This window comes from Triticum aestivum, chromosome 2D (genome assembly GCF_018294505.1).
Source record: "Triticum aestivum cultivar Chinese Spring chromosome 2D, IWGSC CS RefSeq v2.1, whole genome shotgun sequence".
Lineage (NCBI taxonomy): Eukaryota > Viridiplantae > Streptophyta > Magnoliopsida > Poales > Poaceae > Triticum > Triticum aestivum.
Window position 1 is genome coordinate 560,988,967 of NC_057799.1, and position 19,222 is coordinate 561,008,188.

The window sequence follows — 19,222 nt, forward strand, 5'->3', positions numbered from 1 at the left end:
TGTTGGGTTATGTGGTGCACCCCTGCAGGGAAGTTTATCTATTCGAATAGCCGTGTCCCTCGGTAAAAGGACGACCCGGAGTTGTACCTTGAGCTTATGACAACTAGAACTGGATACTGAATAAAATACACCCTTCCAAGTGCCAGATACAACCCGGTGATCGCTCTCTAACAGGGTGACGAGGAGGGGACCGCCGGGTAGGATTATGCTATGCGATGCTACTTGGAGGACTTCAATCTACTCTCTTCTACATGCTGCAAGATGGAGATGTCCAGAAGCTTAGTCTTCGACAGGACTAGCTATCCCCCTCTTATTCCGGCATTCTGCAGTTCAGTCCACTGATATGCCTCTTTACTCATATACCCATGCATATGTAGTGTAGCTCCTTGCTTGCGAGTACTTTGGATGAGTACTCACGGTTGCTTCTCTCCCTCTTTTTCCCCCTTTCCTTTCTATCTGGTTGTCGCAACCAGATGTTGGAGTCCAGGAGCCAGATGCCACCGTCGACGACGACTCCCACGGCACTGGAGGTGCCTACTACTACGTGCAGGCCGCTGACGACGACCAGGAGTAGTTAGGAGGTCCCAGGCAGGAGGCCTTGCCTTTTCGATCGTTGCTACTTTTGTGCTAGCCTTCTTAAGGCAAAACTTGTTTAACTTATGTCTGTACTCAGATATTGTTGCTTCCGCTGACTCGTCTATGATCGAGCACTTGTATTCGAGCCCTCGAGGCCCCTGGCTTGTATTATAATGCTTGTATGACTTACTTATGTGTTAGAGTTGTGTTGTGATATCTTCCCGTGAGTCCCTGATCATGATCGTACACATTTGCGTGCATGATTAGTGTACGGTCAAATCGGGGGCGTCACACGACAAACGAATCAGGAAAAGACACAATAGACAACAAGGAGATGACCGGACGAGAGCAGAGGAAAGACTACATGCAATTGTGAATAATTATTAAGGTTGTTCCAAATTCACTGAGACATGAAAAACTAGTACAGTAGTTTTTGATTTTCAGAAGACCTTGGTTATTTTCAGCTTTACATTACCAAGGAAACCTACATGTACCTACTCTATGGGCAACCAATAATAATATATAGTACTATCTATCCATTTCCAGCTTTGTACAGAAACATCAGAACCATTCAATAAAGGGCTTATTCCATATGTGCCCCCAATTCCTTAGTTGTGCTCAGTTTTCCCCACGCTTCAAACTTTTGCTCACTTTTCCCCACTCCCTTAGCTGAAACTCTCACAAATGTTCATAACAGACGTTTGCCGTCTTGGCCGTTAACTGACTTGCGGGGCCACATTGGACTCTGTTGACTGTGGCTATGGCTTCGCTGGTTGGGCCGTGTTTGTGTTCATAGGACGGGCCCGTTAGTTTGTTGGTAATAAATTAAAAAAGCCTGCTATCGATGGATGCAGCCTGCTATGCATGCCCGGCTTTGGTATCGATGTAGCCTGCTATGCATGCGAACACCGCCACGCACGCATCTAGTGACCTAGACCTAAACGCATGCATGCACGCCAACACGCACGCATTGATCCGTGCCGCACGGTTGCCGGTGGATTCAGTCGCTCCGCAGCGTCGTTTCACGCGTCGCAGGCATACGTGCCGGTGGTAGAAGGGGCAGGCTGCACGCACGCTCGCGTCCATATGTCGAGGCATCGGTTCACGCCGCACGGCTGCCGCTCGATTCAGTTGTGGGAGGCAGGCAGCCGCCAACGCAGAGCATGCAGAAGGGGGAGGCAGGCAGCCGCCAACGCAGAGCACGCAAAGCACGCTCGCATCGATTCATGTTCACACATTGATGATCGCATCGGTTCACGCACGCACTGAGTCACGATCTACGCCGTTTGCGCGTGTACCCACTTCGTCTCCCCCGGCTATTTAAACTGCCCTTCATTGCCTCTTCTTCTACAGATCCATCTGCGCCTCCCACTTCTCTTCTTCCCCCGAAGCCAAAGTCGTTCCACTCAGCGAAGCGTTCAAGATGCAGTACAACGGGCCGACGTTCCAAGAGCCGCCCACCGTGCCGGAACGGCGGTACCCCGCCAACGTCGTCGTCGAGGCATCGCTCCGCGTGTGGGCGTTCTCACGCTGGAGGGGTAGCACTGAGCTTCCACGGGGATTCCTCCGTGCGGGCTTCCACCACCTCCCGGCGGGCTCGCCGCCCATGTTCAACCTCTCGTGAAGCAGCGTCCCCACGCCAACGCTCCAGTGGTAGGGCTCGTCGTCCACTTCACCAACAGGTTCGATGCCTACTACCTGCTCGACAAGGTGTATTGGTGTGGGTGCGAGTTCATCGCATTCACCACCTATAACATCTTCACCGACTTCGAGAGCGTCTTCCCCGCTCGCAACCGCATGCACAACCTCCCGTACTACCTCGGCGACAACGGCCTTGAGGAGGAGCAGTACTGAAGCCGGCGGCGAAGAAGACGGTGAAGCCGGCGGTTAAGGTGAAGACGACGGTGAAGACATGGCGGTGTTACCCTAGCTACCCTATCTACTATGTACTGTGAGTTTGGTGTGTGTGTTGCCCGACCTAGCTACCCTATCTATGCATGTAAGGTTAATTATTATTATCTATCGGTGTCGTGTTATATGTAAAAACTTATGTTGCCCTAGCAACCCTATCTAAGTTAAGTTATGTGTGTTATATTAATGCTTTGTTATGTTTGTATTTTGTTTGTCCCAAGTTTAGACACGGCTAATTGGCGTGGGAAAAATTAACCAAACTAACTAAAAATGATGTGTTTATAGATGCCTTCTAAAAATAAGAACATATTGTACATTTGTACACGGCTTTGGTTTGAGAGCTCTGTATTTTTTAGGTATTCCAAGAATACTTTGGTTTTCAGAAATATTGAAGTATCAAATACTTTGAGATGTTTGGCTTTAGTCAAAAGTGTAGTTTTATATACTTTAATATGTAGAAAACTACACTATGTTTGAAGTATATAAAAAAGAGGGTTGGACCTCTTTTTCCAATCATGAAGTATTGGTTCTCTAGGCATAATAATACTGTGGTTTGCAAATACTTTGATTCTAAAAAATGAAGGGACCCATAAAGGAAAGCCAAAAAAAAATCCTCAATGAGATAGAAGAGATTGGGCAATCAAATTAATGAAAAAAGCAATCAGAAACAAAAAAGAACAAAGCAATCGTTCCTAAACAAAAAAAGAAACATCGCTTGTTTGTGGGCCTCATTTATCCTTTGGGCCTATTGCAGCTTGATTCTCTTTGGGCCCGCGAACTAGGTTTTTTTTCTAGCAGAACTGACGAACTCGAGGACAAAAGTTTGGCAAGTGCGAGAGAGAAGAGATGAACTTCATGTATATCCCGAGCTAGGGTATGAGCCAACACTCGAGGTTATTAGCTAACAAAATAATCCTATCACTGAACTGGTAGTTGTCTTCTGCCGAAACTGAAAGTGTCGAAACTTAACACTAAACTACATACATTCACAGATCGACAGTTGCACTAAACAGAGTTGCATTTGAGATAAACAGACTTGGATTGCTAAGCAGTGGCAACACCAGTAGACAAACATCTCTAACGAGAGATGGCCATCAAGTAAAAAATTCCTAGAGCAAGTATTCCTAAAGCTATCAGATTGGATTGCTTCTTCAACTCAATCAGCTGCTTGAAGTACTTGTTCATCTTCTTCAATTCCGTCTTCAGTTCGACATCTACCACCATCGGGTATTCCGAACGCGCTACTGCTGCCGGAGCGGCACTGTCATGGGGAAGATTGAACTCGCGGATTGCATTCCCCCTCGAATCCAGCAAGCCCAACCCTTGAAGCCTCTGGATGTAATCATCCATCCACTCGAAATGGTGGCATTTCTTCATGATCTGAAAACGAAATCATGTAACCTAAATCCAAATCTGACAGATTTTTTGAGAAATTAGAGATAAAGGATGCGAGGAAAACTCAGATCTAACCTGCCCCTCCGGCTTGCTCTCGCATTTGACGAACTCGCGCCCAAAGTTCCCATTCTTCTCCTCCTTCGAAGTCAACCGCTTCAATGGCGCAGTCCATGGGCAGTCAGTGCATCGAGTCATCGGCACTGGACCATACACCGGCCACGTGGAACGGGGGGCTGACGAGGAGGTCGACATATCGCCCGAGAGGAAGAAACAGAGGAATTGCTCGATCTGCTCGATGCCTTTGTCTGTCAGATGGAGAAGAGGAGAAGGGGAAGCTATATTGACGATTTGCCACATTGTATTTTGCAGTTTGAATATTTGAACCAACTCTTAACACTGACATGTGGTGGTCATGTGCGAAAAATACAATTTCATATGTAAAATGGGGCAGACTGTAAAAACCCGAGAAGGACAGTGCAGTAGCCAATCAGGATGCATCACGCGGATCGCGCATGCCTGCCCCACATCTGACGGGTGGTGTTTGGCACTTGGTAGGATCCGACGGCGGAGGTTCGACGCTAGGGTTTGGAGCATTTCTGCGGGGTTATGAGCGAGTCAACGGGGTTATTAGGGTTTGACCAGATTTCAAATGGCCATAACTAAATTAGAAAAACTCGCAAAAATATAAAACAAACATAGTTCGTCCGTTTATGAGACCTAGTTACCATAAAAAAATATAAACTCGGTATAGGGGCGTTTTTTTGAAAAATCATTTTTTGAAGTGATCTGTCGAAATCAAGTTCAAATGTTTTTTTTTAAATTCAAAAAAAATCAAAATGCTGTAATTCTTGTGCACATAGTCGTCATATGTGACAAGGTTATGAGAAAAAATATAAACTTGGTGTAGGTCATTTTCATGAAAAAAGGCTTCACACAAATGAGCTATCACCTATGAACATGTTCAGAGTTCGTAGAATAGGGAGAGAGGGTTTAGGGTTTAAAAAAAATCAAAATAATTCAAAAAAAATCAGAAAAATCTCCATAGCTTCATTTTGGAGTGAATAAGAAGGATCTAAACTTACTTTTTCATTTTCATATCTAAAACGTGTTATTTGACGGTTTTGAATTAACAGCATATTTTTTCAAAAAAAATGTAGTAATATGAATATTAATCAATAAATAGTAAGACTTCGTTTTTACCCTATATATATGGAACAAGTGTTAATAAAAATATATATGCCTCATTTAGGCAAGGTAAAAAAACTTGATTTCAAATAGGGCTGTTTACCCTAGCTTTCCAGCTCGTTTCTAGCACATTTCTCATTGTGACTGTTCACCTACGAATATTGGACTTCAAATGCTCGATCAAATACACCGCACAGAGCAATGAACCTCCAATGTTCAACATCAACTTTGGCTCGAATCCAAATTTTGGCCCAAATTCAAATGTTGATTTAAATTCAAATTTTGATGGAAATTTGAATTCTGACTCAAATAAGAAACCAAAGTAGAAGCAACATTATTACAACTGATAAGTTTTCACAGTAGCTCAAATCTACCAAGTTTTAAGATGCCAACATCTTAATACAAATCTACCAAGTTTTAAGCGATGGACTCGCCCTCAAATTGACAACACAAACATTTCCCAACAACTTAATTCAAATTTTCGACTTGCTCCTTGTGTTTGCAGCTGGCTTCACCGTCTTGCTCCTGGTTTCCGTAGTTGAGATGCTCTTTTCTTTCAGACTCTTGTTCCTTTTGATCTTGGGCTTTACTTGGGGTTTTCCCCGTGGAGGTGCTGATGGAGTAGTTCCACTCGCCGAGCACTTGACGACCATTTGACAGTCATCTATGGGTTCATTAATCTTTAAAGGCACAATTGGAAAAATTACCCCCTCCTCTTCCTCTCTTATAGCTTCAAAACCATCAAAGGCCATGGTTTCAAAATCTTCTGCTTCTTCATCTCTTGGCCTTTTCTCCCTAGAGCTGGTAAATAAAATTATAAGCGATAGGCAAAAAAGAGAACAAATGCAAACAAAAGGGTAGCTGCATTCTACAAAGGGTGCAAACACATACCAAGATGCTTCATTTGTTGCTGCATTCTCCACTGCTTCATTTGCTGCTGCATTCTCCACTGCATCTTCAGTCTCCATTGCTGCTGCATTCTCCTCAGCAAATGTTGTTGTCCATCTTTCCTCTTCTCCAAATGATGCATCCACTGCATTGGTACAAAGCCTAGCAATATGCCCCAGAACTCCACATTTTTTGCAAGCACGCTTCTTTGGTAGACGACCCTCCTCACCTGCTCTAATCCTCTGGTTCCTTGGTCTTCCTGGTGGTCTAGTAATGACAGGAGCGTGGAGTTTGAACCCCGGATCTACTATGTTCCATTGATCTCTCCCCAATAGTGCAGGTACATTGTCAGCATAAGCAGCCATAAATTTGGCAACAGAGAAATACTCAGAGCAATATTGATCAACTTCACCATCTGCACCCCCGATAACGGTCATCAGATGTAGGGCATGTATGCATGGCTTCCCACGGATCTGCCATTGCCTACAAGTACATTCTCTAGTACTTAGGTTCACAGGATACCTCCATACCCTATTTTTAGTGTTAGTATAGGTAACCTCTCCCTCATATGTACCAGATCGAATACATTTCATCTTCAGTCCTCTTGCCTTCAAGTGCAATGCCTTAATCAGTGATGGGAGCATTTGATGACCAACATATTGTGTTTCTGCAATTCTTTTGCGAAGAGCCATCTTTATCATGATCATTTGCCTCATCTTGTCAAATGCTTGCCACAACAAGAGCCCTTTCACTGACTTGAACTTTGAATTGAAGCATTCTGCAAGGTTACTGGTCACATAATCTACTTTGTAGATTTCGTTGAATTTGCTTCTTGACCACACCTTACCATGATGTGCATCCATGTACTTCACAAGAGGATTTTGGGCATACAACACTCTCAAATGGTGTTCATGCTTCCTTTTGCTGCATGTGTATGATGCTGGCCATAAGTTCTCATCATAAACTTTACCTTTGAACTTCTTTTTGAAATTATGCGCTAGGTGTTGCATACATTCCCTATGCTCCACTCCAGGGAATACAATTTCCACTGCACTCTCTAAACCCTTGCAAGCATCTGTGTGTATAGCTAAACCTGGGGGTGTGCCTATAATGTTGCGCAACTGCTGCAGAAACCAGACTCAACTTTCCTCAGACTCTGCCTCCACCACACCAAATGCAACTGGGAATAGCCAGTTGTGTCCATCAACTGCAGAAGCTGCTACTAGCTGTCCTCTCCATCTTCCAGTCAAATGTGTAGCATCTACAGCCAAATAGGGCCTGCAACCATCTAGAAACCCCTGCCAGCAAGCCTTGAAACAAACAAAAGCCCTTCTGAAGCACTCCTTCTGAAATGACTTCCCTTTTATTTTGAATGGAACTGTATGCTTGTCAATCTCTACAACACTCCCTGGACTTGCCATCTCCACTTCAGCTTTGAAAGTGTAAAGCAGCTGAAAACTGTCATTCCATTGACCATTAATTCTGTCAAGAGCCTTTTCCCTAGCATTGAAAATTCTCATGTAAGGAATTTCTATCTTGTACTTCTCAAAAAGTTTCCCATGGAGTGTTGTTGGACCAAGTCCAGGTTCTTCTCTCAGCCAATCCAATATAGCATCTGCCACCCACCTAGTTTTTGCTAGCTTGGTTTTGGCCTTCCCCCCTCCCCCTCCAGGTGGACAGGTGTGCTTGTGTGGGTTTTTCTTTATCTGAAACAAAATAAAAGGGTAAAAAACAGTTAAGAAACCTTACTCAATGATCTGAAACTAAATTACTAACGAACTTGGATTACCTGAATATATTTGCTCTTTCTCATACGAGATGCATGCAACTTCCACCTACACCTAGGATATGGACAAAAAACTGTGAACCTTGCTGGCTCACTCCTTTTAATCTTATAGGTGTTTTCAGATATAATGCACCATGTTGTCACTGCATTCCGACAGTCCACCATTGATTGGAAAATGGTACCTACACTAAGCTCAGGTTTTTCTATGTTCCACTCAATTGTTGGCATGTCATCACCATCGTATTCATCCTCGATTAAGCTGTCCATGTTCTCCACCTTCTCTTCATCGTCAGTGTCATCAAACCTAGCTTGGCTGATGGGCTCCTCCATATATTCATCATCCACTGCTTGCTGACTGGCTACATCGACCAGTTCAGGAAACATCATCTCGTCTTCATCATCATTTGTAGGCACAGCCTCATCAGGTTCTGCATCTTCTTCTACACCAACTGCAGAAGGTACACGAGAAGCAACAGCTGAATCGGAACCAGAATTGGCAGCAGGCATGTTGTGGCTCCATGAACCACTTGCTTTACTTGGTGTCGACCTACAAGGAGTGCCGGGGTGCTGGCTATTAGCACAGACGGATGATGTCTGAATTCCCTTCCCCTTCGATTTGGAGTTTACCGAATCGGCAGCCAGCAATCCCAGCAAAAAGCAATGGCATATGATCGTCGCAAGTTAGTGGGAGAAATCTTTGCTCGTCACTGCTGAAGTAATTCAGTCCAACAGCATCGGCATCACTCCAGGGATAGGTGTTTCGGAGCCCAGCTCGCAAATCTTTGAAAGATATGCTGGTTTCTACCACTTTGGGATAGAAAAATGATGAAATCAAATGCGGTTTAGTACCACGCAGCACACTAGTTTCCATTCTAATCGCCAGCCGGAAAGCCAGCGCGGGATCAATCCTATTTTGTTGAAGGAAACAAAGGCTTCAGTTAGCCGGGTAAAATCAAGCACAAATTCGATTGATTTAAGCAAACAAAAGTCAAATACGGCCTACAATACGACTTAGAACGTCAATTCGAGAGGAAACAATGCTTACCCAGGCTTAATCCATGAATTATCTACCGCGGATTCGACCCAATCCTCTCCACGGTCGACTGCATTCCGGGCATCCTCACTCAACATCGCTATGTAATCCCAGATGGGGAGGTGGGCTATATCTGGCGGAGACGCGGCGTCGCCGGTGAACGGAATAGGGGCATAGGGTGGAGGAAACAATTGCGGTGGACGCTGCACGACGCCGATGGAGGGGGCGGGGCGGCGCGGTGCAGTGCGGCCTGTCTAGATCTGTTTCAGATTCAGACAAGCTGCCCAATACGTGTCTCCTTGTGGTCCCACCCGTCAGCAAGCAACAGACAGACGAAGACTCGGCCCCACTCGTCAGCAATTAACGATCAATGGACGGTCAAGAGGGCAAACGCCCGCTATGAGCATTTGTGAGAGTTTCAGCTAAGGAGGAGGGGGAAAGTGAGCAAACGTTTGGAGCGTGGGGAAAAGTGAGCACAACTAAGGAACCAGGGGCACTAATCTAAATATTCCTTCAATAAATACTGATGCCACATACAAAAAAGCATAGAAGATATAATAGACAACTGGAGCATTTTTCATGCTTGCCTTACCCTTGATGCCACAAAAGCAGTCTTAAGCTCGAGCATATCAACAAAGGACTCGCAAAGAAGGTGAGAACCTCACCATGGCAAAGCTATACCATTCCTTCTGCTTCATGGTGATGAACTGATGATTATGAGCTCCATACTCACCGCCGCTCCGCCTTGATAATCTCCTTGTTATCCACAGCATGGCACCTCGCATCAAAGAAATAATTTTAGAACCTGTAAAACCATATTTGGAACTAAGGAGACCTAACATTTTGTAAGATCGGAGTCGTTGAGAGCGAGTTTACTATCATAGCGACTGAAACTATATGCAAATGTGCAGGAAAACAGCGGTTGTCTCCTAAATTGGCTAAAGCTATAGAGAATAATCCATACTTGTCCATGGACTCAACATGCCAGAACTAAATTGGCAAACACTCGATACACACACCCTTATCAGGGACAGGACCAGTATAAGCAAAACATAAGTTCGCGACCAACTCGCCACCTCAGACCGAGTTCCTTAGTGGCTTGTAGCAACACAAGTTTTTAAAACATCTCTCTTAGCAACACCCAGTTCCCTTCCCCAAGTAAAGTTGGAGAGCATACCTCTGTTCGGCTTGAAGTTCTACTCCAACGAGTGAGCTAACTAACAATGTTGAATGAATAACAGGTCCAAAAAAATTTATAAGATCCAATAGCATTTCGAAAGCAACAATAGCGTTCCTACAAATTTGAGGCGACATAATTAGAAGACACAATAGTTGTTGCTAAGCTAACCATTTTCTACAGCAGGATGCCAATATAAGCATTCCTTCACATATTGCAGGATAAGTGTATGGGTCTGAACACACAAGATGATCTTTCTATTTCAATAGTACAGATTTGCAAGAATAAATAGTATAAGCATGAACAAGAAAAAATACAAAAAAGAAAAATGAGCATGAACCTTCCACTCTCCTATATTATCTGAAAAGCAATGCTGCTGAATCAAAACATCGAGTCAGATTTTTTTCCTTTGGAAGGACTGTGCAGGCAGTCTATGGTTGTACTTAAGATACCTTCTGTTTTTTTTAACATTCAGCAAGACGGATAAACTTATTTCAGAAAGCTGCAATGGAAATTAAAATAGTAGTGGTGATTGAGTACAACTTAGGATGTACTTTAGGAGATGCTGAAAGTTATAGCACTATTACATATAGCTCGAGTCTTGCAGGGAAACAAAAACAGGGATATTGCTGCGACATAAAATCCAACAGGAGTAAGAAAGCTTTCTTATTCATAAATATTCCATTCCCATTCGTATCACACTTAATAGGATTTGGAGCCTACTATAGTGCAAATGTAAATTAATTATCACAATGCAGGGGGAAAACCATTGCGTTTCAACGGATACAAATGTTTTCACTTGTAATTAAATCATGAACATTAATCATACAGGGCACGACACCAAACAGAACTATCCTTGGACTCATGAAAATAATTGTGAATACTGAACCTGATGTACAGTATAATAGAACCGGAGCCGCATGTACATGTGTGCAGAAGAATAGCAATAAAATTCAGTAGCCAAAGAGAAAAAAATCATGTATTCGAGTATATACTAATACAACGCAGGACAATCAGCTAACATGATAACATACAATTGTCCATGAGCATACCAACAGAGGGACAGGACAATCAGCTACCATGATAAGAGTAGGGTAGAACACAGGCCCTCCTGGCATATAAACAGAGCCGGCCATTTCGTTCCAATCCATTATATTACCAAAGACATATATATATAGTCAGACCAAACAACTCCAAATTGACAAAAATATTACCATGTTGCAAAAGAAAAGACCACGACAGTAATAGCACATTTCAAAATGCCCCAGCTGAGGCACACCTCAGGCAAAACAGGAAGACGATGCCTGCCCGATATCTGCCATAGCGAACAGTAAAGAAAAACAATGTTTGGGATCAGTTGGTCTCTTGCGCGACATATACATTGGTCCACCCCTCCAAGCACAGATCCATCGTGTCACTCACGAACATATGAACGAAAAGGCAGTTGGCAGTAAGAGCCTCGAAAAGAGGCACAAACGACTAACACAAGCAAAAGATGCATGTGACAAATTAAGGAATAAAAGAAAAAACACCCCAACAGACCTAGAAGGGGGAAAATGGCAGTTTGAAAAAGATCAGAAGGACGCAGGTATATAGATACCAAAATACGGGGGAAAGAGCATGGCTCGCCTGAAGACGATAAAAACAACAACACAGACCAACCAACAACACAAAGTCCTGAAATAGAAAGATGTAGCAGAATCAACCACAACAAACATCATAATCAAAGTAAATAAGAAATCTTAGAATCACAACCGAGGCAACCAAACAATTACCAGTATATCAACATAGGTAGCATTCAAATCGCAACAAGCAGAGTATCAGAAAACAAAAGAATCGACCAGAACAACCAACAACAAAGCAGCTATGTCTCATATATAATTATAAACTGGAAACTTGGAGCTGATAGGATAACCAAATTAATTTAGCACCCAAGAACAACATTTCAGTCGACAGGACTGCAACCACAATAAGCACATACCCGAGAGGCAGGACATGAAATCTAAGTTACATATCTGAATAGTAGCTACCAGCTCAAGTTTGACACAATCAACCATGGAATAGAGAAGAAGGGAGGAGGAGCGAGCTGTAGCGAGCAGATGTACCTGCTTGAGTTGGCCCCTTCTCTTGGAGAGGACGAGACGACGATTTGGTTGTTGAGCATCTTCCAGGCCCTTGAAGCGAATCTCGACGATGTCGACGACGGAATTCCTGCTGTCGGCCACTTCACCGGCCAGGTGGCACTACTTGACCGCATTCAGGAGCGACCCGGTTGCCACATCGAGTCTGCTACGCTCCTGCATCACCAGTTTTCAGTCCACTTCCAATCTGCAAAATAAGATAAAATCATGATTGAGAAAGAGATGGACCTGTAGGTCATCGACAGTCACTTCGATGAATTTTTTCATGGAAGCCATCGTCACATTCCCGAGAAAGCTAAAGTTCTGGTGTTATATCGGAACCTACAAATACAGAAGATCGACTGTCAGACATCATGTTACTGAATTAAATTCAGAAAAGGGTTCAATCCTTACAGTCAATATCATCTGGACCAATCCCATGTATCAAATAATTTAAACTTCTGGAGAGTCATTATCACTTATCATATCACCACCCTTACAAAAAAGAGGGATGAAGCAAACAATGACGGTAGAAAAAAAAGAAACATTGTGGCACAATAGACTTACAGTGTGTGGGGCATCCAAATCCTCCATCAGTTAATGATTCAATCTGGTTAGATCTGACATAAATCAGTGTAAACTAATCAGTACTAAATGGCAAATTGCACCACTGGAATGAAGAGATGTAAAAAAAACAGTCTAATTTGCAGGGATGTGTGTGTGAGGAGAAAAGAAGCGAGTAGGAAGATGAACTGGGGTAATCCGTTGATCTGAAACCAGCGGATCTGGACTGGATATATGCTGCCGCTGCGTCCCCAGCATGGCGACAAGACCATGCTATCCACTGCGGCTCCACGGAGACGTTGTGATTCTGAGCACCAAGTGGCGGCAGCCTAAGTTAGGATCAGCTGCCTCAAGAGCACGTCGGCGGGACGATAAACGGGGAAAGAAGAAGATTCACGGACGATAAACGATTGTACTGTACTTTGATTATTTATTTCACCTCTAACTGAACTGTTACTACTCAAAACAAAAATACACTGCATATGTACCAAGAAAAGTAATCCTTGATTTCCCTTTACACAGCAATAATGAGATTAAACAGAGGAGAACATGATGCTTACATAGACATGATAATTAAGCACCAGAATTAGATATTTTGTCAGTAGCATAGCACACACATAATAAAGTAAAAGCCCAAGAAAAGAAAATTTTGTGAGAGGAATGGAATATGGAGAGAAACAACCTTGGAATCATAGTGAAAGAAAGACCACATGTACGTGTTGCTTCCAAGAATTGCCTCGTTCTTCAAGCCATTGCAGATCTGGGAAATAAAAAGCAACCGAGGTTGACATCAGCGAGAGAGAGATGGCCCGGGTGCTATGCTCCCTGATGAACCGTGGCGAGCCAGCGTGCTGCACAGGAGCAAATGGATGGAATCCAAGCAAGAAAGCGACAGATAGAAGAAGAGGGATGGTGGACCTTGGCATCCTCGAGGTCTCTCCCGATGGAGCGCAAGAAGAAGCATGCGGCCTGGGGCTCCTCTCCCACCGTGCGGCCCAGCTTGAAGAAGCACTTGACCACTGCCCGACCAAGGAAGAACGGCGGACGTTGTGTCGGGGAAGAGCGGCGTGGCGCGCGCCCATCCTCCCCGACGCAGTTGACCCGCGACGCCTCCGGCGACCGCTGCGCGAACCCGCGGAGGCACGCGCACACGCCGTTGCGCCGGCATGGGTCCACGACACCGGCGACGCCTCCCTCTCTAGTCGCTTCCTTCACAGCGCCGTCCGGTAGGTGGCGGCGATGGCATGGCGGCGGCGGACAGGGAGGATGGGGGCGGCGGTGGCGGACGGGGAGGATGGCGGTGGCGGACGCGGAGGATGGTGGCGGCGCGGCGGACGGGGAGGATGGCAGGCGACGGCGGCTCGAGCGAGAGGGAGAGGTGTGCGCGAGAGAGGGACAGGTGAGGAGAGCCAAACCCTAGCACTGATTGGGGAGGAGTCAACTAATCGGAAAATGACACGTGTTGACCTAGACGTGAAATGACGAAAATGCCCCCGGCGGGGCAGTCTAATTACACGCGGTGGCACGTCAGGAGTGTAACTATTCATTGTAGCAGTAGCTCCGGGTCGATCCGACAGCCCAGCTTCTCCCACCGCTCGATCCGACGCCCGGAAACGCATCAAGCGACTCGATCCAACGGCCGAAATGCCCTGGGCTCTGAGAAGCCTCAGGTTCTCCCAACTAACATATTTCGTGATAGGGAAGGTCAGCATCTTCGTCTTGGCGCCAATGGCGGAGATGGTCTCGTGGAGATGCTGCTACTTGGAGGTGCCCATCGTGTTCGGTGTTTGGCGACTCGAGCAGGTGACTCTGCAGACGGCTGCGACACCAGGACAGCTGCCTTCGCTGCACATTCATGCCAGCGCCGTACGTCCATCTCCCACTCAATTTATAGCAAGCTCTGAACAAACTGAATTTGTGAATGATATATATCGTACCAAATTGTTTTTCCAGAATTCTATTTTTGTCTGTGAAGAGGAGACATTTATGCACGAGATGGAGAAGCATATGATTGCCGAGTTTTCTGTTTTGGAGCTACATCTCGAAACAAATGGACATGTGTTTGGAGCACTCGCGTTTCATGTCCTAAGGATGAATAGACTTTGTAGTGCTAGGAGGAAGCTTAAGGTCATCCTACAGAGGTCATCGGTAATTTTTTGTTCTGATTACATACTCTAATGATACATTGTGTATTAATCACATGCAATGTTTTTCCTACACACACAAAAATCACATATGATGTTTGGTTTTAGGTGAAAGAAGGATGCTCATGCTCACCGCATTGTCCATGTGAGTCCACGGGCTGGAGATCCCAAACTATCTCCTTGACTGGAATCGAAGAAGTGGAGATCAACGGCTGTGGAGGAGACGATCATGAGATTGATTTCATGAAATTGATACTCGAATGTGCGCCAATGCTCAAAAAAATAATTGCTGTCAGATGGGGCCTCATCAAGTAACGATGGATGCACAAACATATACAACATTTTCAAGGCTTATTCTTCCGTGGAACTCTATGTTTATCTTAGCTCTGGTGAGTATGTTCTACATGCTTAATTAACATGCTTCTAGATGCAATAAGGACGTAACTACTAATCCTTGTAAAGTTTCATACCTATAGTCAAGTCGTTTGTTTTTTCATGTCGTGCGAAATCTCTAGTGTGGTTCAAATGTGGCGTTGATATCGATAGGCCAACTATCTAATGCATATGTATCCCGATTATTAGCTAAATATGCTTACCAGTGAATTTGTATGAGCAAACCCTCATATCTGTATCAAATAGGAGCTTAATGGTGTAGTGGGTGATAAACAGTTGGAATGTTTTTATGCAGGCTTACTTACCGAAGTTGCCCTTTTTATGCAATCTTATGTATCGAAAATTGCTGATTATGCCCTTGTATTTTGCATCTGTATTCAGTGGGTAGCAAAAAGATAGTTTCTAGGTTACGTAAAGTTAGTTGTCCCATCTCAATTACACTGCCACAAAGATAGTTTCTAGGTTAAATTCTGTTTGAGGAGTACTTTGGTTTTTCTTTTCTTCTGCCTTTACTATGTATTAGTACGTTTTATCTTCCAACGACTACAAATTTACTCATACAATGACTGTACATTTGCAGCACATTACGATGCTTACCAGAGTTTTTCAATTTGCATCCTCTGCAGGGTTAATGCTCGGCAGCCAAAACTCCCCCTCAGCATGATTGCTATGGTTACGCCTGGATCCGTGGTGCTCGTCGACATGATTATCCTTTCTAGAACAACCAACTCTGTTACCTGGTCTTAAAATTTTGCTTTGTTGCTTCATCTGATTATCTTAGGTATTGTTTTTCAGTGTATGGTAGCTTTATATATGGCTGTAAGTGATACACTCGTAGTTAACTCTTGAATGGTCTCCGGGCCATTCAGGCATTCAGCTATCAAAGCTAATGCACTCAACATGTGTCAGTCATGCACTCCAAAGCTAATGACAAGTTAAGCCTATGGTTTCAATTTCTTGTCGCTGATTTATTTTGACGGTGCACTGTGTGTTTTCGCAAAAGGTAGATTGTGCAGCAATAGATGTTCACTCTGCAGCTTATTATTTTTATATATGAACCAAATTATCTTTCTGATCTGTTCACCCTCTGAACTTGAGAGTTGCTTTCGGTTCCATCTGTTTCTTCAACTACTGCAATCGATCCGATGGATCACAAGTCTCAGTCATACAATCTTGAACAAACTCACGCATTTACGAGTACTGTTTGCAGGCATTTCGTTTTCATATGTGTATACAATCAAACATGCTGATGTACCAAAACACCAACATCAATGGGGTGTGTGTGTGTGTGTGTGATCCTGCTTATGTTTATATGGGAGCGAACTCCTTTGCTGATCAAGAATTGACCAAACAAAGAGGGGATCGATTCCAGGAATGAACCATTAATATGATTTATACCTAGGAGATGTTTGTTTCAGGGAGAAATCTGAGTGCTCCTCTGCTCTCTCCCAAAAGAACCCAGCGCCGCCAGGCTCGAGCCGGCTCTTCCCGTCTCCGATGGCCGGCAAGTCACCAGATGTGCGCCTTCCCCTCCGCCTCTTTGGTGCGGCCCTGTCGCTTGGTAGGCATCGCCGCCAGTTCGCCGTCGTCGCTGGACCTCCTCCGGCCTCTCCCTTGTCTGCTCTCTTTTTCAGCCACCGGCCGCAACAACCATGAAGTCTAACTAGATTCCTTTACAGGCATGAACCAAACAAAACATGGATTTATCCATTACGCCCCCGTTACCAGCATGATCTAATTCCTTTACCATTGACGTTACCAATCTGTAATCCATACACCTCCTTAATGATATCCTTCAACACAATTGCAACTAATCGACTTGAAGCAGCACAGCGAGCAAGGCCCGACTCAATCAGGCTATCAAGTTCATGGCGCAAGTACCAGCTTCAGTTTCAGATGCTAGCTCCTGCATTCCAACAAGTACTCCACCAGTTAATATTGTACGTACTTCTTAGGAAATGAGTGACTGAGCAGAAAGCCAGTTATACCAAAGCATTAACAATTTATTAGTCCGTTGCCTTTTTTATCGGGATCATCTTCCTCAGCAGTTGTCAGCCACCCTCTTAGATCGACTGGGTCTGCCCAAGTATTAACACCCTTTAGGATCACCCAAATAAGTATTAGTATTAACATTCATTTATTCACCTTTTACATATAATGTCCTCTTAACAGTCAAAACATTTAAAAATGCGAGGGAAGGGCTAGTGCTGATTGGAAATCAAGAGTCTAAACTCAGACTAACATTTTTTAGTGAGATCCTGGAGTTCTTAGCGAAGACCTAGAACCGTAAAAATGAGCATGTACAGGCAACCCACTGTGCAAGTGAAATCATGCAACTGTTATAGGCATAAAACAGGTAGAAGAAAGAAAGCAGCCAACAAATGCAAGAGGCAGAAAAGGATATCCACCACAGTTTCGAAATAGCTTGCCGAAGCAACCAAGTGGTATGAGGACAGGAGAAATCAATATGGGTAGAACACTATTATCCGTAATGGAATTTCTCTGAAACAATTTCAGGTATCAATATGTGTAGATGGAGCTTCTACATGCTTAGGAAAACGGCTGAGAGTTCAGTTAATTTACCTGCATTTGTGGCAGATATGATCCAAGGGATTCTAATTTTAGCAGGCTGTGAGACTGAATCACCTGTGAAGAGTTTAACAGTTAGATATTATGCATATGGCCCCTTGATTAGTTCTCTATGTTCTCTATGATGAACCATTCTCCAGAAAAGATTTATCTAGGTTTGAAAACGAATGCAGGTGTTCAACAAATTTAAAAATACTTAACCTGAATTTGCAACTGATGGGTTCCAATGAAGATAATTAGGCAAATCTGTGAAAGTTGGAGCACCTGAAAGGAGTTTTGCAGTTAGAACAGATAGTAGGTAGCCAAAGCCAAGGACTCGGAGTTCAACTATTTACCTGCACTTGTCACTGATGAAGTCTCGATGTTTTTAGTAGAACCTGTCGTATCAAGCATGGTCTGTGAGGATGGAGCACTAAAAGAACCTGCAACAGGTAGGGTAATTGGAACTTAGAAGTAGCATCAGGTACCCAGGCAAAAATACAACATGCAACATGAAGCAAAAATGGAAATGGAAAATTCAAGGGGAAGGTGTTTCTACCGAAAAAGGGTTTCCCCCCGCTTTGTATACAAAGCAACCAACCGAACTATACAGGGATAGGTGCTGGGGCGGAAGCAGCACAGACATGCCCAAAAGAAACGATAGAGAAAGAGCAAAAGAAACAAATGCCGACAACGGCGGATCAACAAAATCGAAGAAGCCCCGGAATCTACCCCTAGGCTCCAAGACTCCGAAGCGCCGGCACCTATCAACACCTCCAAGAAGGATCGCGACGATGACGACGCTGCTGCCAAGGGTTTCCCCCGGTACACGACGAGGCGAGAGGCAGGGTAGCCCCCGACGCCCTCCCGGAAGGTCAGGTGGCACCCACAGGCGCCACCGCGCCGGTGTCGGCCACGCCGACAGGGGTTTCCCCCGATCCCAACCCGCACCTCGGGCGCTCCGGATCCATCCACCAAACCAACCACCACCCTGCGCCAACGCGGTCATGAGGCCCCCGCGCCGTCTCACCACGGCACCACGAAATGAGGACAGTGCGGCGAAGGATCAGAGCCGGGACTAGGGCATCAGCACCGTCGGCACGCGGGAGGGCCCCACCTCCACCGTCAGCGACGGTAGCCGTCCGGACGCAATAGCAGGAGCACACCAGGCCCGGCCGAGCCCTCGTGGGCCCGTAAAGCTCCCGCCTTCGCGCTGCTGCCGGCACACCATTGGCGCCGACGCCCCATATCCGAGCCGCTCCTCCTCCTCACCGCGCCGCAGACAACGAGGCCACGCCGGGGGACCGGCCCGCTAGGACCTAGATGGGGCCCGCCGGGCCCAGATCTAGGCCGGGGGCGCGACGTCGGCCACCCAGCACCACCACGCCGCCCCGCCGCCAAGGAGCAGCGCCGCCATCACGTCTGCCGCCGGCCACCCCGCCGGGTCACCGGACCGCCGCCAAGCCGAGCGACACCGCCGCC

The 19,222-nt window shown here is 45.2% G+C and overlaps 2 protein-coding genes and 1 long non-coding RNA gene across 12 annotated transcripts in view; all 3 read right to left on the reverse strand.

The window, feature by feature from the left end:
- The window catches only part of LOC123054509 (uncharacterized), a 28,391-nt gene extending 14,383 nt beyond the window's left edge, over positions 1 to 14,008 (reverse strand). Inside the window, exons 1-5 of one of the 10 annotated variants that reach the window (XR_006426210.1) lie at positions 13,554 to 13,999; positions 12,825 to 13,395; positions 12,639 to 12,691; positions 12,321 to 12,413; positions 9,440 to 12,248 (exon numbers count right to left, since the gene is read on the reverse strand). This is a non-coding gene — a long non-coding RNA (uncharacterized lncRNA). Of the gene's footprint in view, positions 1 to 9,439; positions 12,249 to 12,320; positions 13,396 to 13,553 lie in introns of all 10 variants that reach the window. The other 9 variants (XR_006426208.1, XR_006426204.1, XR_006426206.1 and 6 more) reach the window with 9 other exon arrangements.
- On the reverse strand, positions 5,525 to 6,529 carry LOC123054508 (uncharacterized). Its single transcript, XM_044478289.1, has 2 exons — positions 5,959 to 6,529; positions 5,525 to 5,868 (listed from the first exon to the last, which is right to left on the reverse strand). Exons 1-2 carry the CDS (start codon positions 6,390 to 6,392, stop codon positions 5,541 to 5,543), a joined length of 762 nt encoding a protein of 253 aa, XP_044334224.1. The 5' UTR covers positions 6,393 to 6,529; the 3' UTR covers positions 5,525 to 5,540.
- Positions 14,009 to 16,384: 2,376 nt separating the features above from the next.
- Positions 16,385 to 19,222, reverse strand: part of LOC123049968 (uncharacterized) — a 6,526-nt gene continuing 3,688 nt past the window's right edge. Inside the window, exons 10-14 of the mRNA XM_044472820.1 lie at positions 18,097 to 18,183; positions 17,963 to 18,025; positions 17,756 to 17,818; positions 17,161 to 17,250; positions 16,385 to 17,078 (exon numbers count right to left, since the gene is read on the reverse strand). Coding sequence (XP_044328755.1) covers positions 17,168 to 17,250; positions 17,756 to 17,818; positions 17,963 to 18,025; positions 18,097 to 18,183 — 296 coding nt within the window. The 3' untranslated portion in view covers positions 16,385 to 17,078; positions 17,161 to 17,167. The remainder of the gene's footprint in view (positions 17,079 to 17,160; positions 17,251 to 17,755; positions 17,819 to 17,962; positions 18,026 to 18,096; positions 18,184 to 19,222) is intronic.

Bases quoted from the DNA above. Each gene is read 5' to 3' on its own strand.
- LOC123054508 (XM_044478289.1), bottom strand. From the start codon at position 6,392: ATGACCGTTATCGGGGGTGCAGATGGTGAAGTTGATCAATATTGCTCT. The intron at 5,869-5,958 runs GTATGTGTTTGC...TTTATTTACCAG, and splicing joins GCAACAAATGAAGCATCTTG to CTCTAGGGAGAAAAGGCCAA.